The sequence below is a fragment of the Geotrypetes seraphini genome, chromosome 3 (assembly GCF_902459505.1).
Source record: "Geotrypetes seraphini chromosome 3, aGeoSer1.1, whole genome shotgun sequence".
Classification (NCBI taxonomy): domain Eukaryota; kingdom Metazoa; phylum Chordata; class Amphibia; order Gymnophiona; family Dermophiidae; genus Geotrypetes; species Geotrypetes seraphini.
The window spans coordinates 346,654,029-346,680,857 of NC_047086.1; the positions used below are offsets into that span (position 1 = coordinate 346,654,029).

Here is a 26,829-nt window from a genome sequence, read left to right on the forward strand (position 1 = left end):
GGATGTAATAAACACCAAGCAGTACTAGAGAAAGCTAGAAGACATATGATTTTCAGTGGACTGATACTTCGATACCTTTGTGATGAATCACAAGTGAAGCTGCTTATTGGTCACAAGTGGTCTCCGGAGACAGAAGTCACACAAGTGGGCCATAGGACTGTCTCTAGAAAGGTAGACATCTTTCTCTGCTCATGTATGCTAGCTCCCAGGCAAAGTTTGAGTGGGGGAGAGGAGTACACGAGTAGCCTAGCACACTAGGGCTGATATCCAGGGAAACTGCTGCTCCCTGTGACCTTAGACAAGTCACTAGTGGCGTAGTAAGGGTGGGAGGCGCCCCCTGCACTCTCCTCTCCACGACCCCGCTCCTTCCTGCCCACACTCGCAATCTCCCTCCCCCCCGGTACCTCTAAATCTTTGCCAGTGCGAGTGGTTTTTTCTCCAGCAGGCTCCTCGCACCAGCATTGGATTTAACTCTGATGTCACTTCCTGGACCCATGACCCGGAAGTGATTCAGAGGGGAACCAGGCTGGCGCAAGCAATAGGCAGGAGACCTTGCTCACGCTAGCAAAGATCTACAGAGGTACGGGGTGGGGTGAGGGGTGGCGCAAGCTTGATGTGGTGTAGCAGGACAGGGTGGAGAGGTGCTGGCGCCCCCACTGACATGGCATCCAAGATGATCTGCCCCCTCCTCCCCCCACTCTGCCACTGCATGTCACCTAGCCCTCTGTTGCCTCAGGCACAAGCTTCAATTGTGAGTCTTCCAGGGGCAGAGATATATATACCTGAGCTACCACTGAAAAAGGTGTGTAAATATATCCCAAAGAAAAGTTAAGTGAGTCTATGCAGCTGATAAAATGCTCTATTCAGAGAAAACCTGTTACAGGTAAACCACCTTTGCATACTCTGAAGAGAAGCCAGTTTATTGAATCATATAAATGGGATGCCCTGAGTAAAGGTTGACTTCAAGAAAAGACACACAAAAAAGTAGAATGAAGCAAAAATTAACTTTGTCAATTCAATTGCACTGATAGATCATAAATGGAAGAAGGCAAAACCTCAGACCGTATTGCTGCGTCTCATAACAACCAAAGGCTATTGACAAATGCAATGTTATGGTTTCAATCATTGGGCCGCCTCCATCCTTTTTATGTGAATGCAATCATTCATTAAGAGCTATAATTGATGTTTAAAATTTTTTTTTCAATAGATTTTATAATTTTATATAAATAAAGTTATTGTGATTGTCAAAGTTAATAATATGGGGTCATATAAAAAGTTCTGTGCAAAATGGCAGTTTCTGTGCCACCAAGATAAGTGGTTTCTATGTTTCATGAATTTTTTTTGATAGTACAAACAGAGTCAGTTTCAATGATAAACTTTGAAATCTTTATCTATTTATGATAAAACTGCTATTTTTGCACAAATTTGCCATTTTGCACAGAACTTTTTATATGACCCCCATACAACTTTATTATTAACTTTGACAATCAAAATAACTTTATTTATATAAAATTATAAAATCTATTGAAAAAAAATTTTAAACATCAATTACAGCACTTAATGAATGATTGCATTCACATAAAAAGGATGGAGGCGGCCCAATGATTGAAACCATAACATTGCATTGGTCAATAGCCTTTGGCTGTTATGAGACGCAGCAATACGGTCTGAGGTTTTGCCTTCTTCCATTTATGATCTATCAGTGCAATTGAATGGACAAAGTTAATTTTTGCTTCATTCTACTTTTTTTGTGTGTATTTGATATTTGGTTGTGGAATTACTGCTTTTTTGTTTTGTTATTTGTCTTCAAGAAAAGGACAGAATGACAACATGAGGGAAATTCCAGACTTCTTTCTTTCCATCTAGCTGCCCTATGACTGGAATAAATTACTCCCTCCCCCCTTACTATGCCACTGGATGACAAACAACTGAACCACAACACTTCAAGTGTACCATAAACTTAACTAGGGCAACACTGACTTGGGGGGGGAGGTGTTATAATATAAGGACTTCTTAAACTCTCCAGAACCAAATGAAGAGCATGGGCTAGATTCACTAACCTGAGGTCCGTGTCTGATTGTATGCAGGCCGACAAATTTACTAAAGGTCTGCATGCAAATGAAGGCAATTGTTGGCACGTCCTTCTCCGACCGCACGGATCGCTGGAGAGCGATCCTTGAGCATGCGCAGACCATCTTCCTTGACTGTAGATGGTCTGCGCATGCACTGGCCCTTCGGGCCCGTCAGAGCTTTTTTACTTTTTTTAACTTGACTGTTTTTTCTACTTCGCGAGCCCGTGGTTATAACCTGCTTTAAACCCATGGGTTAAATCCACGGGCCCGTACTGCGGTGAAAGGCAGGCGAGTCAGGGCTGAACAGGGCAGGCGAGGCAGGGCAGAGAGCAGGGCGGCCAGAGCAGGAGAATCGGGGCAGAGAGCAAGGTTTTAGCACAAGCGATTGGTCCTCACCAGTCGCTAGTTTTTTTGATCATCCAGCCAGTCTGTGTGCCAGAAGAAAGTTTGGTGACTCACATCCTTCCTGCTTTGCATACCGATTCCCCTCATTTGCACGCACGGATCGGGATCGGATCGTACACAGAGTACTGAATTGGGTTGCACGGATCGGGATCGGATCATACCGTACACAAGAGTACTGAATTGGGTTGCAAAGGGCTTGCAAACCAATCGGTACATGATTGGTTTGCTTAGTGAATCTAGCCCCATGACTCCAGAGGCCTTAGTGGAGAATGCTTAATTAAGGGGAACAGCAGGCTTATTACAGTGGACGCTACCATTCATCAGCAGAGACAGGGGTTTGTCTTTCCAGATTCTGTCCATTTGGAGGTGAATGTGGTAAAGTGATCCACTTCACTGACCTTATGTTCTTGCTTGCCTTCTGAGGTGAGTGCTCTGTTTCTTTTAGCGTAAGGTGGCAATTCTATAAATTGGCGCCTCATTTTAGGTGTCAGAAAGGGGTATGCTTAGTGCTAATTCGATAATCACCTAAGTGTTCACCAAAGCGGTTACAGAATATTAGCACAAAGCCACACTAGCATGCCAAAAGTTAGCTGTGTCTGCTTATGACATGGCTTGCATTAGCGGGCATGCCTAAGTGCACCATGCAATATGCACAAATGGTATTCTATAAGTTGTGCTTGTTGCGTCCTGATAACCTAATTTCATCTCCATGCTCCGCCCATGTTTATGTCCCTAAGGAATTTAGGTGCACTGTGAATAGAATACACCTAGCCCTTACGTGTGTAACTGCTAATTATTGCCACCAATCATGCACATAAGCACACCTATTCTATAAACTAGGTGCACTATTAGCACCAGCTAATAGAATTGCCTCCTTATAATGCAAACATTTATGGCCTAATTCTATATAAGGTGCTAAAAACTGCATATGGAAATTTGGGCGCATGCTCAATTTCCACATGCAATGCAATTGAATAACAAGCCTTTTAGCGCCGATAATTGGGCGCTAATAATCATCAGTGCTAATTGGAATCAGTTAAAATTTACGTGGGCCTCAAAAAGGGGGGTACGGCTGTGGGAAGGGCAGGAGTGGATCAGGGGAGTGTTCCTGGAATTTACACTTGATTTATAGAACAAGGGATATCCGTGTATAATTTAGGCACGAGAATTTGCACCAGGTTTTACATGGTGTAAAAACGCTTGTGCCTAAAAGCGCTATTCTATAAACGGTGCCCAACTCCGAGCACCATTTATAGAATAGTGCTTAGCGTGAAATTTTATCAACGCTGTTCACAGAACTGAGTCCTTGCAGTCTATGTCTTCAATAGCATTCACAGACACTTTGACACATTAAAAATGGAATGTGTTACCAGTTCTCCTTGTATCTTGCTTTCTTTGATATTCTCATTATCTAATGCAAAACTGTCCTGGGGCAACCACAGATCCTCGTTAAGGGCAAGTGCACTGTCATAGGAAAGATGCTGCATTGACTGAAAACCGCTGCGCCGGTTTTCTCATTCTGTTGACGACAAACTACTGGCTAAACAGAATGAGAGCTTAGAAATTTGTTGCATCGTACTACACTTCCAATCCACGAAGCCACGTTGAAAGCGTAATGGGATTTATCAATGGACAGGTTGCTGTTAGTGTACTTCCCTGTGCCAGACTACAATATCAGCTCAAATACCCAGCTCTCCTAGCTATTGATAGCATATTAGCTGTTATAAGCCGCTCGTATCCATCTCCACAGTCACTGCAAAGGCTGAGGAGTTTTCTGGAACACAGTTTTCCATTGAAATGCTCCGACACTGCTTTCCATTGTTTTCTTGGTGCTGCTGATATACAGTGGATACTAGTTCTTAAAATATTCTTTTTTTAAAGTTATAGCTAAATTAGAACAAGCTACATTAAATATTCTAGTTGAGAAGAATAAAGAGAAATCTCAACGATGCTAAGAAAAAACTGACACGCTGTTGAAAAATCCTATGAATGCCTTTGGCTATGAACAATGGAAGTTATCAAAATATAAACTTTTAAAAGATAATTCCACCCACTTATAAATGTAGAATCATTATAATAAAAATATAGTCTGAATGCCACAGTATATGTTCATAGTAGCCTGGTGTATTTGAGTTTAGGGCTTACAACATCATTAAATTTAACAGAAAGCGAAATTCTTTTAAATTTTGGGCTTCTTGTAACAGCGAAGGAGCTAAAATAGACTTAAATATTTAAACCCAGGAAATTATAATGGATTCATTTGTGAGACTCCAATCAAATCATCAGTTTTATCAATTACAGCATGTGGAAGACTGAATCACCATTAAACAACTGTACTACTGAGGTCAAACACAGGAAGCATTCCATGCCCTATTAGAAGACTGTTCACTGCAAATTAGTAATCGTCGTGAGAATACATTTTTACCAGGTTTCTGAGGCATTATTTCTCCAAATGTTTTGCATACTACTATTCATTATAAGCCTCTTTAATTATGTAGTGCAAATATGTAGTTACAAGAACTGTGTAAGCCCACCTGACCCAAAAATGCAGTGCTCTCGTTCTTATCCTCGTGGATATACATTGTGGCATTCAGTATGGGTTGTATAAGGTGATCAGGAAGGCAGCAGCAAAAAAATGGATGTTGGAAATTTTCCACACCCTGCCAGGTCCTTAATAATCTAGGCAAGCACCAAACTAGTTGCAAAACGCATGCTCCCGGAAACTTTCGGTTCCCTAAAGATGCTCGTGAATGAAAGGTTGCTGTTTCTAAACTCTTACAAGGGCATAAAGATGGGTAAAACCTTTTTGTTAGCAACCAGAAACTTGTATTTTTTTTTTTTTGTGTATTCCTTTCTTTCAAACAGTTTATAAACAAAGTTCAAACTCAGATGCCACCTGTTAAAGTGGGTGCACGTTTGACCTTATTAATAGGGAGCTTGCTTAATGTACTGGTCCTTCCTCTTTCATTCAAGAAATCTTAACGTTAACCTGCTGTAGTTTGCAAAGATCTTAACTAGATCCAAAAATATCCTTTTCTGACTCCAGAGACTGGGGCCTTGATATTTCGAACAACTCCTGCTGTGACTGAGAACCTTTCCTGGAAGATAATATCCTTAGAACTTCAGCCAACTGTTTTTCAATATTTACCATTTTTGTGTTCAGGTTTTTGATGTCTTCTTTCAACTCATGTTTCACTTCCAACACAGTGGCCTGCGGAGTCTGTTCTGGAATAGGGTAAAAAGAATGTTTGACTTCCGTTAGTACAGGACTCCGGTCCTGGGGGCTTCTTACCTCCCCATCATTGTCTAAACGCAAATCACTCTTTGTGATGCCACTATCACAAGAATCTGTTTTCTTTAGAGTGGCCTCTCCAGAAGCTCTAGTTCTCTCGGGTAATGTTTCCATAGACTCTGCTTTGGACACTTTCTCCCAGTCCTCCCCTTTAACACAAGATTCTTTGAATTTGGCCCAACCTTTCCGCTTGATGTGCTCCCCAGAAACTTTGCTCCCTGCACAGTCTGAAGTGGGAGCATGGAGCCTGGCCCGGTCAGACACCTTGGAAGTTGAAGCAGACTGGAAAGAGACTGGAGTTGCAGGGCTTTCTGTTACGGTGACCAGGCTAGCTTTTACTTTATTGCGTGATGAATGCTCTACCAAAATGTTGCCCTTCTCCACATCCAAGTCATCAGGGTCTCTCCCTCTCTCTGCTGCCAGTCGAGCCTCCTTTTGCTGCCTGAACCTCTGAAAGAGCCGACGAACGGGGTGATCTGGTGGCAGGATCAGAGGTGCTTCATTCTTTCTTTTCATCCACTCTTCTTCTTCTCGTTTCACATCACTGATCTTCCGGAACACAATCTGCATCAAATCAAAAAAAATAGTTTACAGGTTAAGGATTTATAGGATTGTTATGTGAAATATTAAATCAGGAAGCATTTTGATAGTATGACAAAAATTGCATGAAAGCAAAATGCAGAGAAAACATGAACTGATTCGGGTAGGAATGAGTAAGAATTTATCGAAAATGGATGAGCTAGAACTCAATTGCTTTCTTGGGTTCTGTCTTAAACGTTAGGAGTTTTCTGCACTCCTATCTCTATAATGGTTTTTGGTTTTTTTAAATTCTTTATTCAGTTTTAACTCTTGCAACAAGTGTACAAAATTCAATCAGATAATTCATACAAATCACTTTGACATTCTAACAATTATTGTCAAATGCATATTTTTAAAAAAAACCCTCCCCCACCCATCCCATTCATCAGGAATAAACCCATTAAATCACATAACATACCTCCCCATCCCTACATTAAATATAGTCCTATGTAATAAAAAGATGTCCAAGGTGTCTAATCATTAGAATATGCAATCAATGGCCCCCAAATCTTTTTGAAACTATTATCATTTCCTTGCTGTATAGCAAGCACTCTCTCCATTTTATAAATATGAAAAACTGAATTCCACCCAAAAGTATAATTAAGTTTAGTATAATCCTTCCAATTTCCAGTAATATGTTGAATGGCAACCCCCGTCAGTATTAACAAAAGTTTATTGTTATTTGCTGAAATTTGATTCTTGAATCAAGAGTTCTATAATGTTTTTTAAAAATTAGAGACAACAATCAAATATATAGTTCCATAGGACCAAATATGGAGAAAGTCGTCATTACTGTGGCTTAGCTGCAGCACAGGACAAGACACTCCAATTTTCAGGGCTTGTTGAGCATAACACTGTCTTGACTCCTCCTTCAGCCATCAACCAGTATAGGAACCTAAGTTGCAGTGGATCAGCCACCTGGGATGAGGTGGAACGATATGAAGTGAGCGGAATAGGGCAGGAGCAAATGTATATTAAATGAACAATTTGGTGAAGCACCTTGTATGCTTGCGATTATATTAACGGCATTTTTTTTTTTTTAAATCATAGATACACTGGCTGATGATCACATTTTTTTCTGGTCAAAATTATTAATGGAGTAAATTTTGGCCCTATTTTACTAAGGGCTCCTTTCACGAAGCTGCGTTAGGGCATTAATGCGTGGAATAGCGTGTGCTACATTGCCACGTGCGCTAGATGCCAACGCCAGCATTGAGCTGGCATTAGTTCTAGCCACGTAGCATGCGGTAATATCCTGCGTGCACTAAAAACGCTAGCGCACCTTAGTAAAAGGAGCCCTAAGTTGCAGTAGAGGTTTCTATTGCAGCCTGGAGCACTAAATGCTCTGATGCTTGTAGAATTCCTATGAGCGTCAGAGCAGTGGCGGAACATTTAGCGCTCTGGGCTACGGTAGAAACCTCTACCATGGCTTAGTAGAAGGGGTGGCGGGTAATAAAGGAATGATGAAAGCAAATAAACACCCACAGTTAAAGCATCTAAACAGTTAAGATTTTGGGAGGAATAGATATTATATTGTTTGCGGTAGACCATTATCCAGAATGATGATTCCCACAGCATGACTAGGACTAGATCAGAGACAAACGGGATTAAATATACTGTATAGCATGAAAAGAGCGTTGAGAGGAAAAACCATGCTGGGGCAGGCCAATGATCCATTATGTCCTTCATCCTGTCTCCAGCAGTGGCCAATCCAGGCACGTGGACAAAACCAGCATATCCTAATAGATTAATCCCTTCCTGCACAAACCCCAACTGTGCCTGGCTAATAAAATGGTCAATGGACCTTCCCTCCAGAAACTTGTATAAATTTTTTTTTTTCCAAATCCCATTATACCATCAGCTATGACGTGCCCTTCAGCACCAAATTGTTCTTGTTCTCTCGTAATACCTCAATAAAAATTACAAAAAAAAATTGTACGTTTACTGAAAAAAAACAAACCCTTTTTAAAATCTACTATCAATTAGCTTTGTAGAGTGCCTCTAGTTTAGTACTGTTTAAAAGATAAGCAACTATTCTCTATTAACTTGGTTCATACAATTCATGATTTTATAAACTTCTATTGTATTCCCTTTTAGGTGTTTCTTTTCCAAGCTGAAGAGACTAAAGACCCTTATTTTAGAAGTATCTTCATGTACAATTTTACTCATGTAGACTGCATGCATGTGCAACTAGCAATTTCAGAAAGCCACAGTTTACACGTGGAAATCTGAACCATGGAGTGGTTTTGAGGGGATGTAGTTTGGACAGAGCTCAGGAAAGACAAAAATCTAGACATATACTCATTATTTAACTAAGGAAATGCATGTATATGGGGGGGAGGGGTGGAAATTTCCTGTTGAGTTTTACAACAGCTCAGAAGCACATACAAATTTTTTAAAATTCAATTTTCAACATATTTAACAAGATATTTTTTGTTACAGGAAAAATATGGTACTATAATCAGATCATCAATAAGGAAATAAGTCTAAACTAGAAAAGCAAAACCATTTTGAGTATCAAGGTCCAAGCCCATTAGTAAAAAGGGGGGAGGAGTCAACAGAAAAAGAGGGAATTGATGTAAAAGAAAAACAATAGTTAAAACACCCGGTAGTGAGGAAGGATCTCAGAGTAGGATACTATAATTATTCATAACCGATTCAGATCTAAATATAACACACTTTCCAGAAACATACTGGACTTCATATTGGTGCTGGAGGAACAGAACTTCTTTTTAAATTCAGAAAAAATTTTATAACTATTTAGAGTCCAAGAAAACATACATTTGTCCACTTAATTTAATCATACATTTAGCAGGAAATCGCAGGAAAAACTGTCCACCTAGGGAATACACTTCCTGATGTAAGAAGATAAAGGCCCTTCTCTTTTCTCGTGTTTGCTTAGACACAGCTGAAAATATCCAAATTCTTTGTCCCATAAACTGAACTTGTTGATGTCGGAAATATAACCTCAGGATAGTCTTTATCAGACTCAAACATAAAAGATATCAGGAGAGTAGATTTTTCACGAAAACATTCTGTGAAAGTCTCTAAAAAGCTGGTTAAGTTTAAACTGACTGGAGAGACATTCTTTTCTCCATCATTTTAGACTTAAGAGCTATAATACCAACACCCTCACCCGATTTCAAATTCCAATTCAGACCGCAGGAAAGGATGCCCAGTGTTGACATGCTCTGGGATCATTTTGAGCCCCCCAATTGGAACCAATTCCTCACTTTGTTTAACAAATACGCCAAATCGAATTGCTTACTAGACGAATGCCCATCTAAGATCATGAAAGTTGCAGTACCTGAATTTAAAAGGGATCTATTTAACTGGATAACAACCACTCTCATAAATGGGACATACCATGAGGAAAGGGGGCACATACTGATCACACCCATCCCCAAAGACCAGAAGAACTCATTCGCACTGACGTCCAATTATAGACCCATAGCGAGTACCCCCTTATTCACCAAACTACTGGAAGAGTTGGTCAACATGGAACAAATTCAACCTCCTCAACGAACACCAATCAGGCTTCAGAAAATGATTCAGCACAGAGACAGTCCTGGGCTCTATCCTCAACCACCTATACGATCTCTTTAGTAAAGGTACCAGCGCTCTGATCTTACAACTAGATTTTAGCAGCGCATTTGACCTAGTGGATCATGAAATAATGCTGAATTGCCTAGACGCAATGGGTCTCTCGGGAAGAGTTTGGAACTGGTTCCAGGGCTTTTTAACCAAACGATCTTATCAAGTGGTCTACAACGGGAAATACTCTAATTCTTGGAAAAGCCCTTCGGGAGTATCTCAGGGTTCCCCTCTATCGCCCACCTTGTTTAATATCTACACCTCATCTTTAGGTCACCTATTACAAAACCTAAACCTAAAATACAATATATACGCTGATGATATCTCTATCCTAATTCCTCTGACCAACGTGACCAATGAAACTTTAAAGCACATTACCCATATCATGACTGAAACTGAACAATGGACTATCAATTTTAAATTGAAACTAAACACAGAAAAGACAAAAATTTTCTTGGTAAGCCCAAAGGACAAAATCACCATAACATCAATATACCTAAATGGTCCTGATCACCCAATATCAAAAACTATAAAAATATTAGGAGTCACCTTTGGCACCCACTTGACCTTGATCGAACACATGAACTCGGTGACAAAAAAGTGCTTCTCCACACTTTGGAAATTAAAAACCATCAAAAAATATTTCAACCCTCTATGTTTCAGACTACTGGTACAGTCATTGATTCTATCCACCCTAGACTACTGTAACATCATTTATGTGGGTATACCTAAAAAAACCATGAGAAAATTAAGAATAGTGCAAAACACGGCCGTCTGTTTAATATTCGGACTAAAGAAAAGCGATCACATTAGTCCCTACTACAAACTGCTACACTGGTTGCCAATAAAGGCACAAATTTTATTCAAATTCTCTTGCTTTTGCTATAAACTGGTGTGGGGAATGGCCCCCACCTATCTCTTACCTCACTTCGAACTATACACCCCCACAAGGACAACCAGAAATCGCAACCTCTTTGCCTATCCGAAGATCACTGATTGCAAATACAGGACCTTTCTGGACAGAACTTTTAAGTTTCAAGCTGGTAGACAGCAAACCTGGCTAGGCAATTTCATCGATAGAGCCAGGTCAACCTACGGCGCTTTTCGGAAAGAAATTAAGACCGCTCTGTTCAATAGATTTATTTCCTAGTCAGACAACTCCCCCCCTTTTTAAAAACTATTACTCAACATGTTGATACTGCGTATTCTCTTTAATTGTATTCTGTATTCACTGACTGTTCAGTGACCATTTCTATTCTGAAATTCGCTGGCTATTCAGCCCCTTCACTGTAACATGTTAATATTATATTGTAATGATAAATATATTCCTCGGTTGTATTTCTGATAATATCCAGCACTACAATTGTCTAAGTTGGTTTCACATCACGTCAGGGATTCACAATACAGTGAACCCTCTTCAAATGTATGGACCTTCAGACCACCATCAGGGTAGACACCACTGACTGTTTTACTCTTCGTTGGTCCCACCTTTATTTATTCATTTTATGAAAAGATATAATATTTAATTTTTTTCATTTTATGAAAATTAAGTTAGTTATAAACTCGGATAAAATGAAAAAAATGAATAAATAAAGGTGGGACCGAGGAAGAGTAAAACAGTCAGTGGTGTCTACCCTGATGGTGGTCTGAAGGTCCATACATTTGAAGAGGGTTCATTGTGAATCCCTGATGTGATGTGAAACCAACTTAGACAATTGTAGTGCTGGATATTATATTGTAACATATTAATATTATATTTCTTACTAATTTGTACTCTGTAATCACTGACTGCTCAGTGACATCTTCCCTATTTGTACGCTGTAATTCGCTGATTGCACAGCTCTCTTCACTGTGAACCGCCTAGAAGTCGCAAGATTATGGCGGTATAGAAAAAAATAAAGTTATTATTATTATTTGTTCATGCTCCTTCTTTTTATAAAGAAGATAAAAAAATCTTCTGAAAAGGAGGGATAGTTTCATCCGTCAGGCCCAGGGACTCTTTGAGGAACTTCCTAAAAAGTTATCTTAGTGACAACAAGGGCATAATAGGGAAACTAAATACTCTCAGGTTTAACATCTTTAATCTATTTTCCATGATTTCCAGTCTGTCCCATTGTGCTGTCCCCTTAACCAGCACATTTTTATTAACATAGTAACATATGGTCCATCCAGTCTGCCCAACCTCACCCTATCTTTAAATTGATTCTAAATGAGATACCTTTTCATTAGTTCCCCCAATTGTGAACCCTGGACAGGTGTTATACCTTCTAACTCATTCACTTGATCTTCCAGAGGCTTCCATATTACTTATTCTCCCACATCTTTTGTAGATTTGCTATAGTTGTCCTTTATCTTTATTTTCTGTTGTTTTTCACCCACACATCCGGGGGGGGGGGGGAGAGTGGGATGGGGTATATCTTTTGTTTTGGTATTATTCTTGATGGTAATGATGGATGGGGAGGGAATTTTTATCTTTTCTATAGAAACTGATTGATTATAAGTGCTTGGTTGATTATCATTATTTGTTTATAAATTGTATTGCACTTTTTGTTGGCATTAAAAACTAAATAAAGTTAAAAGAAAAAAAAAATATTCTCCCACTTACAGTTTTCTACAACACAACAAGGCTGACCAGACAGATTGCAGGATGACGACCTTGGGTTTCAATGAACTTGTGGCTCTAGTTGGGCTAGAATGACATATGCCCTACGTTTCTCCTTCAGCTGCTATCAAGGCTGTGGTTCTCAACCAGTGTATCAGGACACTTTTGTGTGCCCCCAAGAGTTGTGAGGTACGTCTCCTAAAATCTGGCATACTGTAAACAATAAGCTTGTGCTTTCCTTAGAAACATGTCATAGGAAAAATAGCTCACGAAAAAAACCTGGAATTTCACTGGACTAAGGGGCAGATTGTCAAAACTTAACATGCTTTTAACGTGATCGTTAAACCTGCTCCAGCTGGTTTAGCAGGGCAGTATTTTCCGGCCGACTATCAAAATGGGCTCACTGTGTATTTTTTTCAAAGCTTCCTAGCTGTCTCTGACTGCCATGCAAATGTAAAAGGAGCACTCTGGGAGATTCTCTATCATCGCTGGGTGATTCACTAACCTTGTCATAGTACATCTGTGGGCAAATTTTCCTGGCAGGGTCTGAGCTGTCATAGCCTTACTTTCCGATTAGTGCCTGAGCGCTGATTGCCTCAGGCACTGACAGGAATGTAAGGTTTGACAGCTCAGACCCCCCCCCCCCCCCGGAAAATTAAAACAAAATCAAAAAAGAGACTCCAAATCAAAGATCAGCAGGAGGGATGCCTACTCCTTCCCACTGCCATCATCAGATAACCCCCCTGATACTCCTCCCGACAGCGGGAGGGATGCTCATTCCCTCCCCCCACTGCTGTAAAAACTCCCAGCAGTGGAAGGGATGCCCACTCCCTTCCGCTGCCACCATCATGCTGCCAACCCCCCCCCCCACCTTGCCCACACACCCCTACCTTCTTCACGAAGGTCAGTTGGATAGATGTTTACTCCCTCTGCCAGCAGGCCCACCTCTCCAAACTGGGGGCTTCCACTTCCCGCTGCAACCTGGGAAGCACCGGGGAGGAGCCTAAGGCTCTGATTGGCCCAGGTGCCTAAGGCCCCTCTCATAGGGTTGTTTGGCTGCAGCAGTGGCAGGAGGAAGTGGGCATCCCTCCTGTTGCCAGGGGGTTGTTGGGGGCGTTGTTTGAGAGTTGTGGCAGGAGGGATGGGCATCCATCCCAATGTGTTGGGGGGCGGTTCTGACTGAAGGGTCAGGAGGGTTGTTTGATGATGGCGGCAGGAGGGAGTGGGCATCCCTCTCGCTGATGGGTCAGGGTGTCAGAAGAGTTGTTTCATGGTGGTGGTAGGAAGGAGTGGACATCCCTCCTGCCGATCTTCAATTTGGGGTCTTTAAAAAAAAAAATTGTATTTGCATGTGTATTCTGCACATGTGCCCATTGCTATCACCAGCGACTCATCTCATGCAAATTTAGCGACCCTCCAAGACTCTCCATGAACCTCATTTGCTTGCATGGTTTTAAGATTGACTCATTTTTTTGAAATTGTTACAATAGCGACCGTGACAGCAGCTTGTTGGATTTTACAGCATAACCCTCAGTGGAGACTACGTTGTTTAACTTCCTTTTTTACCAAACTTTTCAAACCACTCTTGTAATTGAACATGGAAAAAAGCTGCAAGAACTAGATCAGAATCTGAAGCTTTGGAGATGGCTATTACAAAGGATAATACTGGATAATATTGGAATTGCTGGAAAACTTCTGTTCAAAAAACTTGAGAACTGTTAACTTTCCAAAATGGTCAGGAATTTCTCCACAGGGTTGTGTTATCTTTATTATCTTGATAATTGCTCATCATTTTTCCTTTCTTCTCGCTGACAAATTAGCAATGTGCTTTCCCCCCTCCCTCCCCCTTATTTGTGGACTCTCCCTCCCCCCCCACCATTTGTGGACTTTAATTTTTGGAGCAACATGCAATTTGTTTTCGTATGTCTTGTTTTCTTGATTTACAAGTTTGTATATTTGGGTGTAATCATTTGAAAATGTCATAAATAAAAATTTTTGAAAAAGAAAAATCCCTGTTATTCAAAATACCCTGGCATGATTGGTAATGGACCAGGGAAGGATAGAAGGTGCTTGTCCATAACTAGCAAAATTTCACTAGCTGTGAACAGTGGAGTGAATTCAGTTTAAAATTCCACTTAAATTTTCAAGGTCCTCCATACAAATCATCCAATTTATCTAAAGAATATCCTACACTGATAGTTTCTTAGTAGAAGTCAGGAAAGTGTGTTGGCAGGCAAGAGTATTTTCTGTAGCAACTCCAATTGTCATTTGATATCCAAAGTGAACCATCGTGTTTGACTTTCTGGAAAAAAAAAACCCAACTAAAAGCTTCTTTAATTCCAGGAATATAATTAATACCCACAGGAGTGATAAATGAAAGAGTTAGTGCCTTATGGAGTTGCAGATTATTTTTGACATCTGGTATGATTTATGTATGTAGGGCAGGATAATTAGAAGTGATTTTATTTTTGGTCTGTGGTACAGTATGAATCTAAGACTGACTTGCATAGATTAAGGGGAAATTCATCAAAAGGCGCTAAGCACATTAGCATACACAACCGCATCAGCTTGCGCTAACTGCTAAAGATGCCCATTATATTCCTATGGGCGTCTTTAGTGGTCAGAGTTGTGTGGCTGTCAGAATTTAGGCCCTGATTCTATAAAATCTGCCTAAAGTTTGCGCCAAAATTGGCACCAATTTGATAGAAAACTTAAGTGCCCATCATAGAATCATGTTTAGGCAGCGCTCAGCATCCTAACATTTAGGTGTCCTCAGTTAGGCCAGGATTTTCTTCGCCTAAAGCAGTGGTTCCCAAACCTGTCCTGAAGGACCCCCAGGCCAGTCGGGTTTTCAAGATAGCCCTAATGAATATGCATGGAGCAGATCTGCATTCCTGGCATCTCCATTATATGCAAATCTCTGTCATGCATATTCATTAGGGCTATCTTGAAAACCCGACTGGTCTGGGGGTCCTCCAGGACAGGTTTGGGAACCACTGGCCTAAAGTTAGGTAGCAATATTGGAGCCTAATGGCACTTAATTCACAAAGAGGCACCTAACTCGAAAACATGTCCATGAGCCTCCCCTAACCATGCCCACTTTTAGTGTAGGCGCTTTGGGCTAGTTGCTTCTTTTTTTATAAAATAGAAAATTTTTTTTGTTTTAGATGCCTAACTTTCAATCAAGTCCAATTAAAGCCAATTGTGAGGTGTTCAGTGCACCAATTAAGCCCTTTTGTTCAATTAAGTTAGGCGCCGATATTGGCACCTAACTTTAGGCAGACTTTACAGAATCAGGGCCTTATTGTTTTGCTTTGACCGCAGCTGATTTTTGCTGCCACTCTAGGAGATTGTCTAGTATTGCTTAATGGTTGGGTTGACCCTGTAGCTAGAGTAGGAGAGGATAAGCAAGTCCTGCTTCTATATGAGGTCTGCTTAAAAAGTTCCAGGACTGATTTTATAAAATATGTATTAAATAATCTTACAACTTATTCTATTGGGTTCCCTTCAAAGTACTCCCCTTCCCTAAGTATACACTTTACCCAACGTCGTTTCCACTTCTGGAAACAGTCCTTAAATGCATCTTCAGGAATTGCCAAGAGTTGCTGCATTGAATTTTGCTTTATGTCTTCAATGGTGTCAAATCACTTTCCTTTCAGTATGGATTTAAGTGTAGGAAAAATAAGAAGTCAGCAGGGGCCAAGTCAGGAAAGAAAGGTAGCTAGAGAAGAACTGTCATTGCGGTTTTTTTGCGCAAAATTAGCGAATTCTGATGCATTCAAAACACCTTCCACAACTCTTGACAAGTTCCCCATAAGCCACTTTCAATATTTCATAAGTGTCTTTAGCGGTCTTACCCAATTTAAAACAGATCCTCACGCTGTAGCGCTGCTCATTGAGATTTCACATGATGAAAAATAGCCAATCATGAAAACACACACTCGCAAAAACTGCTGTAGCTCGGAGATGAAAACATATATCAACAAACAGGAAAAAGGAGGTTACTTGTGAGATTTCAAGCTACTCAATGCCACTTGGTGCGACTCAAAAGAAATGCCCATTGGCGCGCAATTCAAACTATCCTGGAACTTTTTTAATAGACCTCGTATAATATATGAATATAATATATGAATAGTCATACTGGATCAGATTGATGGTCCATCAAGTCCAGTATCCTGTTTTCAACAATGGCCATCCAGTTCACAAGTGCCTGGCAGAATCCCAAAGGTTAGCAATATTCCACCGCACCAATTCCAGGAGGAACCAGTGGCTTTCTCCATATCTGCCTATACAGCAGTTTTTGGACCTTTCTTCCATGAACTTGTCCAAACCTGTTTTAAACCCAGACATGCTAATTGCTTTTACTACATCCTCTAGTAATGAGTTCCAGAGCTTATCTATTCATCGAGTGAAAAGTTGGTTATGTGATTTATTTGTATCACAAGATAGAGGGATATGAATTGCATAATCCTACAAAATGTCCAGCCTCAGGTATGCTCTAATTACATCTTTAAAAAATGGAAAAAAAAAAAACTCTAGCCACACTCTAGCAGTGTCCAGCTCTCTGATCGAAACACGCTGCGGCTTCTTTTCAAGCTGGTGATCTATTTATTTTTATTTAAAAACAGATATCTGAAATAGGTTTTAAACGTGATAGTTGAAGAGGGACTACAGAGTCTTGTGAACAAGAAGAAATCTACAGGGCATGAGCAGAAATGTTTTGGATTTGGGTGCAAATGATCGGTGTCAGGTCAAAAGCGCGCCGGGACAAAGGCGCACCCAGACAATTGAGCGTAGCGCGGAGGCGCGCGCCGCTCTAAATTACTGTTTAGTTTACTTTTGGAGGATTAGGTATAATATATATAAAAGCCATTTGCCTGTTCCTAGATAGTACATATAAAGATTTGATGTTTTAATTTAAATTACTGGCTATCAGTAATAATGTGGACTAGGATATGGTTGATTAGTTTCCTCATATATTTTTGTTGTTCCTTAAATGGAATTTACATTTGTAATTTTTGTGTTCATTCATGAATGTTTGTTACTAAGGTATTGTAATGAATAATCTAATAAATAAAGAATTTAAAAAAAAAAAAAAAAAAATTACTGTTTTTAAGGCTCCAACAGGGGGACGTGGGGGGGAACCCCCCACTTTACTTAATAGACATCGCGCCGTGTTGTGGGGGCGTTGTGGGGGGTTTGGGGGTTGTAACCCCCCACATTTTACTGAAAACTTCACTTTTTCCCTGTTTTTAGGGAAAAAGTTAAGTTTACAGTAAAATGTGGAGGGTTACAACCCCCCAAACCCCCCCATAATGCCGGCGCAATGTCTATTAAGTAAACTGGGGGGGTGCCCCCCCCGCCCCCCTGTCGGAGCCCTAAAAACAGTAATTTAGAGCGGCGCGCGCCTCCGTGCTGCGCTCAATTGTCCGGGCGCGCCTTTGTCTTTCGTGCCGTTGTCTATGAACCCAAATGATGTGTCACATTTGCTCTCCCAGCAGAAGGTGACTTGTATATGCCAGGATTCGCTTGCATATTTTCCAAGAGTTTTGCTGGTGAGATGATCCAGAATGTTGTGCCATTTAATTCTTGGAACCCAGAGCTCCTTTGGGACCAACTTACACCTATAAACCAGCGCTTTATCTAGCGACAATTGCCCTCTCGTGTTTGGATGATACTATTTATGTAGTGGGAAGGATGGTGCGACACTTGAAACTGAAGTAAAGCAAGTACTGTAAAATATATATTTGTACAAAAAGCCTTTTTATAAGACAACTCTTAGTTTGAAGAAATAGTATCTTTCAGCTATGGAAAAAAATAACAACACAAATTTTCCGAATAAAAAAACCCCAAAAACATTTATTAATAAATAAAAAAAGTAATTAACCTCAGAAATCACATACTCCACTTTAGGTACCTGTAGTTTTTAACTAAAGAGCATCAAAGTTGAGAAAAAAAACTGCATAGTCCGCACAGTTGGTGAGTCAGGGGGTTAGTGGCTAACCTCATGCAAATGGATTTCTTATTAAGCAAGAATTGGGCTCATTTATTTTGCTCACAGGCAAAAGGAACTCTGGCCCCAACATAACACCCACTGAATTCTCTCCCAACCATAGTTCTGACAGAGATTCGGTGGCCCCTATCACTACCTCTGTTTCCCAGTCCCCTCCTCACTACCCTTTTTGATGAGGTCCCACTAACTTTTATGATGCAAACCAAACTCAGAACCTTTTGGACTTTTGTATAATACAAGAGACCCAACTTCAGCCCTGCAGATTTACTTCATAGCGTGGATTCCTTGTTACCATTTATTTTATTACTTGATTCTGATTATCCAATTAATTGTGAGGTAAAAACTAGGGGTCCACTTACTATTTTACACATCTGAGTTAGTCTTGCACATTATTGTGTTTGGAAAAACATGGAATTGTTTAATTTATGCTCTTTTTATTGCTTAAGAAAAGGCTGGTTGTAATTAAACAAAGGTATTGTGGTCTGACTGACAGTCTTCCATGGCAACTCTCCCCTCCTGGATGCCTCCATCTCTGCAGTCCACTACAGGCTGATTCCAGAGACAAGGTTAGGTAGATATTTTCTTAGCCTTTATCTTGCTCATTCCCTCCTTCCAGAGTATTACCAGAACTTCGGCTGATCTCTAGTCACAGTTAGTAGCCAGTTGCCAGTTTGACTTTTCCTTATTTTTTTCAAGTTTCAAGTTTATTAAAAGTTTGTTGTACACGCAATATCAAATACTTCAATGCTTATGACAATTTAAAATTGGAAGACAAAACAATTTGTACACATAAACATACAATGTATGTACACAAGTAATTAGTGATACAAAAGGGAAGGTTCAGTGTCCACAGTTGGCCTGAACAATGCAAGTTTCTTCAGTGCCTGAGTTTTGGCGGGAAATCTCCTCGGAGACAAACCCTCACCTTCACACTTACATCAGCAGTCACTGAAGTATCATCTGCCACCTTCTTTCCATCTCCTGCCTCTTCCACAGTTCAAGTACATAGACCCAAATAGTAGAATGAAAATTCACAGCACTATTAGATGTCAGTTGATTTTCTCTTCTATAGTTTCTTTTTCTTACTCTCTTGTTTTCTTCTTTCCACTGTCCTTCCTTTAACCTTGCAACATTCATCTAATGGCTCTCCTTGTGATTTGTAAAGTACTTTGCAATACAAACTGCATGAAATGGATTGCTATAAATGAAATTGTTTTTCTAAAGCGTTTCTGAAAGGATCATGCAGTCCTAATTTACTCTTCAGAATATACTGCTGATGAAATTTATACTAATCAGTTTTTACTCTTTGTTCTCAAGGGAATCTATAAATCCAAGCTGTTGGCTTCAAGTTTCACAGCATTGTTAAATGTGCTGTCACTCAGGCGTAGTCTTAAAAAAATGTACCAACCAAAGGAATGAACAATAAGAATTAAAAATGATCATTTTCAACATTACTGTACTTTCAGACTTCAGACTGTGCAACTTGCATGGAGGAAAAAAAAAATTAGGGCAAACCTTTGAACTCCTGTGCATTTCGTGGATGGAAGGCAAATTTCCTACCTCTCACCTGTTCAACTGGCAGGCTCACCCATGTACCAATGTTTAAATTAACCTGACCCAAAGGTTATATCACTCAGCTTAAAGAAGGCTGAAAGAAGCAGTGGAACTAAGAAGTGAAATCATGCAGATTCTGGCATAGAAAGAGAGATAGATAGAAAAACAAAAGATCCATTTTTGAAAAGAAAAAAAACCCCAAACACCAAAACCCCAAGTTATTGCCAATCCAGGATGTGTGGGAGTAGCTTCCTTCTTTCCCACAGATGGAGCCTTCTTTAAGTTCAGCTGAGCAACCCTTGCCCTATCTTTCATTTCATTCATTTGCTGTTTCTCTTGGATTATCACCTATTAACGAGAATGCTGCTGGAGATGTAACACTACAAAGCCTGTTATCACTGGCTATATTACTAGGTGTGAGATTTTTGTCCAGTATGAATTCAACACAATTCACCAAAAATATCACCTGGATCAAAACGTTCTATTCACTATTTTGATTTTTTGGACGCCTCAGCCTCCACCGCTGTAATAGTTTTGTTACTGCGGGAAGGCTGTGTGGTGCCTCATCATTGGCTGTCCGTTTTTTAATCAATTTTTTTAAACCTTGTGTCTCAAATATTGTTAATTGTCTTCAAACAGAAACTTTTTAGTGCAAATGCTAAACCTTATAAAAGTATAAATATTTACTTATCTCAGCCACCTTGGGAGTCAGACCCGACATGTTTCGCACTACAGGAGTGCTGTTTCAAGGGTCTCCCGGGGCTGCCGCTGTCATCCGACTCCTATTTTGTTTTATGTGTGAGTCGGATAGGAGTCGGATGACAGCGGCAGCCCCGGGAGACCCTTGAAACAGCACTCCTGTAGTGCGAAACATGTCGGGTCTGACTCCCAAGGTGGCTGAGATAAGTAAATATTTATACTTTTATAAGGTTTAGCATTTGCACTAAAAAGTTTCTGTTTGAAGACAATTAACAATATTTGAGACACAAGGTTTAAAAAAATTGATTAAAAAACGGACAGCCAATGATGAGGCACCACACAGCTTTCCCGCAGTAACAAAACTATTACAGCGGTGGAGTGGTGGGGCTGAGGCGTCCAGAAAATCAAAATAGTGAATAGAACGTTTTGATCCAGGTGATATTTTTGGTGAATGGAGATGTAACACTACGCATCTACCATTGGGGTCCTATTCCATACTCCATTTATTTAAAATATCTATCTCTTGCCTAAAACCTAGGCATGTTACAAATAACATTCATAAAATTTTAACAATCCAGTTCCATATTCAATAACACAGGCCAACAAAAAATATTTTTTTAAAGAACATAAGAATTGCCGCTGCTGGGTCAGACCAGTGGTGCATCGTGCCCAGCAGTCCGCTCATGTGGCGGCCCTCTGGTCAAAGACCAGCGCCATAACTGAGACTAGCCCTACCTGCGTACGTTCTAGTTCAGCAGGAACTTGTCTAACTTTGTCTTCAATTCCTGGAGGGTGTTTTCCCCTATTACAGCCTCCGGAAGAGCGTTCCAGTTTTCCACCACTCTCTGGGTGAAGAAGAACTTCCTTCCTTTTTTACGGAATCTATCCCCTTTTAACTTTAGAGAGTGCCCTCTTGTTCTCCTTAGAAAATAATATTAAATATTGAACTAGGCCAGTTACTGGGCAGACTTGCACGGTCTGTGTCTGTGTATGGCCGTTTGGTGGAGGATGGGCAGGGGAGGGCTTCAATGGCTGGGAGGGTGTAGATGGGCTGGAGTAAGTCTTAACAGAGATTTAGGCAGTTGGAACCCAAGCATAGTACCGGGTAAAGCTTTGGATTCTCGCCCAGAAATAGCTAAGACGAAAAAAAAAAAAAATTTAAAATTGAATCAGGTTGGGCAGACTGGATGGACCATTCGGGTCTTTATCTGCCGTCATCTACTATGTTACTATGTTACTTACTTTGGAAATGGTGAACAACTTGTCTTTATCTACTAAGTCTATTCCCTTCATTATCTTGAATGTTTCGATCATGTCCCCTCTGTCTCCTCTTTTCAAAGGAGAAGAGGCCCAGTTTCTCTAATCTCTCACTGTACGGCAACTCCTCCAGCCCCCTAACCATTTTGGTCACTCTTCTCTGGACCCTTTCAAGTAGTACTGTGTCCTTATTCATATACAGCGACTCAGTATTCCAGGTGAGGGCGTACCATGGCCCGGTACAGCAGCATGATAACTTTCTCTGATCTGTTCGTGATCCCTTTCTTAATCATTCCTAGCATTCTGTTCGCCCTTTTCACCGAAACCGTGGATTTCTTGCATTCCTCTAGAATAATCCCATTAATAGGAGATTTTTTTACCAACTTCGTCACAAATAGACCAATAATTAATGGTACTAAATGGGCAAATATTTGGTAATAAATACCAATAATTGATGTTAGCAAGTACTAATTGGTACCAATTTGCAGTTGCATGTGTAACAGGCTTACGCCCCTATTATATAAACAGCATCTAATTTCTCACATGGAGGGAGTTAATTTGGGAGGGGTATGGGCATATCAATGGTGCATCACCCCTGCGCCGCTGAGATGGGTCAAATTCAAAGAGAAAGCTTTTTCGAAGAGATGAGTCTTTAGAAGGTTCTAGATTTAAGATAAACTGGCTCCAAACCTAAAGAGCTAAGCAGTACTTTTACTAAGGTGCAGTAGCCAATTTATCGCGCGCTAAAAATTAGCGCACGCTAAATGCTAATGCGTGCTAACGTGTCCATAGGATATAATGGATGCATTCGGATGCATTAGCGTTTAGCGTGCGTTAAAATGGCTAGCATGCCTTAGTAAAAGGACCCCTAATTTTTTTTTGCTCCGACTACTCTTGCGTGCACTTTATAGAATAGTTGCATTTTATGCACCTGATTGCCAAATTTAGGTGCCACCATTTACGCCAGGCATAAACATGGAATAATTGGTTGCGCCCACAGCTTGGTGTGTAACTGCGGACTTATGTCAGTATTCTATAACAGATGTGACGCACAGCTCTTCTGTTATTGAATACTAGTTTAGTCCTCAATTTTTTACCTCCTAATATTTAGGGGTCCTTGCACGCTAACGTGCGCTAACGCATCCATAGGATATAATGAAGGCATTCGCATGTGTTAGCGTTTAATGTGCATTAAATCGGCTAGATTGCCTTAGTAAAAGGACCCCTTAGTGACTTTTAAGATATAGAATTTACCCCTTACTGTAAAAAATAGCAAGACTGCAAAATCAACACGTACATATGTGGTGCATTTGCACAGGTAGAAGCCACAGAAGCCTTCTAAAATGATCCCCTGTGTCAGATAACAATCACTTAGCAAGCATCCCACTCTTATCCTCCAGCACTTCTTTGCAATCTCCCAGAAATAACTAAACTAATAAAACCCTTTAAAAATATTTCCATTATATAATTTCCCTAAATTACAGTTTAGTTTGAGATTACTTACATAGAAGAGCAGATGGCAGCAATTATTTATATAGAAATATCTCCACTGCTAATGAAGAGTGGTTAACAGATTTTGTATTGCTGGATAACGATCTCATTTTAGTTGAGTGCACAGCAGTTCATCACAATCACGTCACTCAATCCAAATAGTGTCTGATGTACTCATACTGAACTTTGAAAGCGGCAGAAGCCTCAATGTATCACACACAACTTTTAGAAGGAAGGAATGAAGGATAGTACCGTATTTTCGGAGAGAGCGAGACCAGAAGGCTTTGAGCATGCGCAAATGCTCAAAGCCCAGTCCAGCCCGGCACAAGGAAGAAGGAGGATCTCCCTCGCACCGCCCAGCCCAGCCCAGCCCAGCAACGAGGGAGGATCTTCGGGCACTGGCACTGGCACGTCCTGTGCATTGGTGCTGGTGCCGGTGCCCAACAGGTAAGAGATGTTTTGCGGTGCTGGGGGGGGATGTAGGATCGCGGGTGAGGGGGGGGTGACGCGAGTGGGGGGGAGGATGCCGGTTCGCAGGGGGGATGCCGGATCGGAATGAAAAAAAAAAATTGTACAACGCGCTCACGAGTATAACGTGCAAGGTTATGCACGGTTTGTAAAAATTGTGTATAACGTGCGCATTATATGCGTGAAAATATGGTACAATAGATATATATATAGATATATATATATCATAAAAAAGTTTTATCCTGGGCAAAATTCAGTATGACTAGATCAGTCACAATAAGAGTTTCCAAGAAAGTGCCCCAAGGTACTAATGCAGTTTTGAAAAGCCAGCGGGAATGTCTGTACCAACGCAATCTCTCGTTCTATGTAAAAAACTATGAATGAATCTCTACCAATGAGGTCTTCAGACAGATACGCAAATTATTATCTTGACAGGGTGATGAAAGAGATAGTGATTTACGTCAATACTTTTTATTTGATGTATACAAACTGTGTACCCTCAATGGGTTTCTATTTTGTGATATTTGAAAGGATGACACAAATGATTACAAAGAATAAATCTCTATGGGACACAATCAAAATACTTCCTCCGTTTCTTTGAGCCAGCCTGCTTATCTATTTTGTAGTATAAGATAATTCATTCATTTAAGGAATTTTACAGAACAGAAGCTGAAGTACGTATACATCTCATAGACAAACGTTTTATCTACAATTTGAAACCAAAGTCAAAAAGCACTGTTGATAGTACTGATGTTTGGGCTTGGGATATATCAGATTCTCCAATGTTGTATCATTGGCGTGAATGCTGATAAAGGACTCAGCAGTAGAGAATGACACGGGGCCAAATTTTTCCTCGTCCCCTTGGGAACTCAATTTTCCCGTCCCATCCCCGCGAGTTCTTTTCTTGTACCTGCCCCATTCCTGCAAGTTCCAACCTCATCCGCACTAGCCTCAAACACTTTAAAATCATAAATGTTCGAGGCTTGTGCGGTTAAGGCAGAGTTTACAGGAATGGGGCAGCGACAAAACTCACAGGGACGGGATGGGAAAATTGAGTTCTCGCGGGGACAAATTTGTCCCCGTGTCATTCTCTACTCAGCAGTTCCTTGCAGTGTTGCATAGGAGGCCTCCAGTGTTAAACTGGATCTGCACAACACAACTCTGTGTTCCAGGTGTGAAAATGTGAATCATGTCTGAAAGGGGAAACGCAAACATTATTTATGCCATCTGGCATAATAAGCTGTCAGCACCATTGCCGGGAGGACTGAACTGAATAATAAATTGTATTCTGCAGTGCTGTCATTCTTTGTTCTGGTGAAGGCCTCGGGCATAAATAAACTATAAGACAGTACTAATGACTGGTTCAGGGATAGCACTGAAGGGTTTATCCTAGTAGAAGCACTGGATATCATCAGCTGCTGTCAAGTTTCTTTAGTGGTATTTAAGCTCAACACCTCTAAAGGAAAAACAAAAATTTTATGGCCCTATGAGTCTCTGATTTTGTAGGTCTAAATACCCCGCTTAGTGAAAAACTATAGTATAATATTGTCAGCTTTTAGCAGTATGGTCCCATCTACTAATCAATCATAAGCCTGTGGACATAAGTCTTTATGTTGCCAACAGCTGTCTTATATCAAGCAAAACATAAGCATTTCATTTAAAAAATATGGATCAGTTTGACAGCGGACCAAGAATAAGAACATAAGAATAGCCATACTGGGTCAGACCAATGGTCCATTTTGCCTAGTATCCTGTTTCAACAGAGGCCAGTCCAGGTCACAAATACCTGACAGAAACCCAAATACTAGCAACATTTTATGCTACTGATCCCAGGGCAAGCACTGACTTCCCCCATGTCTATATAAACAGCAGACTATGGACTTTTTCTCCAGGAACTTGTCCAAATCTTTTTTAAACCCATCTACATTAACCACTGTTACCAACATCCTCTGGCAACGAGTTCTAGAGCTTTGACTGTTTTTTGAGTGAAAAAATATTTCCTCCTATTGGTTTTAAAAATATTTCCCTGTAATTCACTGAGCGTCCCCTAGTCTTTGTAATTTTTGATTGAGTAAAAAATTGATTCACTTGTACCTGCTTTACTACACCACTCAGGATTTTGTAGGCTTTAATCATATTTACCCTTAGTTGTCTCTTTTCCAAGCTGAAGAACCCTGAGAGGAGTCCCATCCACTTTATCATCCTGATCGCTCTTCTTTGAACCATTTCTAATTCTGCTATATCTTTTTTGAGATACAACAACCAGAATTGAACATAATACTCAAGGTGAGGTCGTGCCTTGGAGCAATACAGAGGAATTATAATATTCTTGGTCTTATTTACCATCCCTTTGATAATAATTTTCCTCAGCACAGGAAAAAGAATGCTTCTCATACAACTGGACCTGACCGCAGCATTCGACCTGGTAGACCATAACATACTACTCCAAATTTTGAACACAATAGGTATCTCAGATAAAGTACTCTAATGGCTTGAAGGTTTTCTAAAATCCAGAACAAACAGAGAAAAATCAGAACCTTGGTCCAACCCCTGCGGGGTACCACAAAGATCCCCACTATCCCCTACTCTATTTAACCTATATACTGCCTCCCTCGGAACATACCTGAACAAACTAGGCATATTCTCCTACAGTTATGCAGACAACATCACCATCCTCATACCTTTTGATCAACCAAAATCCACTATAACAGACACACTACCCCAAACTCTGGAAACAGTGGCGAACTGGATGGAAGACCACAAACTGAAACTCAACCCAGCCAAAACAAAATTCATCCTCCTC

The 26,829-nt window shown here is 40.4% G+C and overlaps 1 protein-coding gene across 4 annotated transcripts in view; it reads right to left on the bottom strand.

The window, feature by feature from the left end:
• Nucleotides 1-1,895: 1,895 nt before the first annotated feature.
• Nucleotides 1,896-26,829, bottom strand: part of KCNH1 (potassium voltage-gated channel subfamily H member 1) — a 487,752-nt gene continuing 462,818 nt past the window's right edge. For 2 of the 4 annotated variants that reach the window (XM_033939451.1, XM_033939450.1), the window contains one exon: nucleotides 1,900-6,333. In XM_033939451.1, the coding sequence (XP_033795342.1) occupies nucleotides 5,488-6,333 (846 nt within the window). In that variant the 3' untranslated portion in view covers nucleotides 1,900-5,487. Of the gene's footprint in view, nucleotides 6,334-26,829 lie in introns of all 4 variants that reach the window. The other 2 variants (XM_033939452.1, XR_004538934.1) reach the window with 2 other exon arrangements.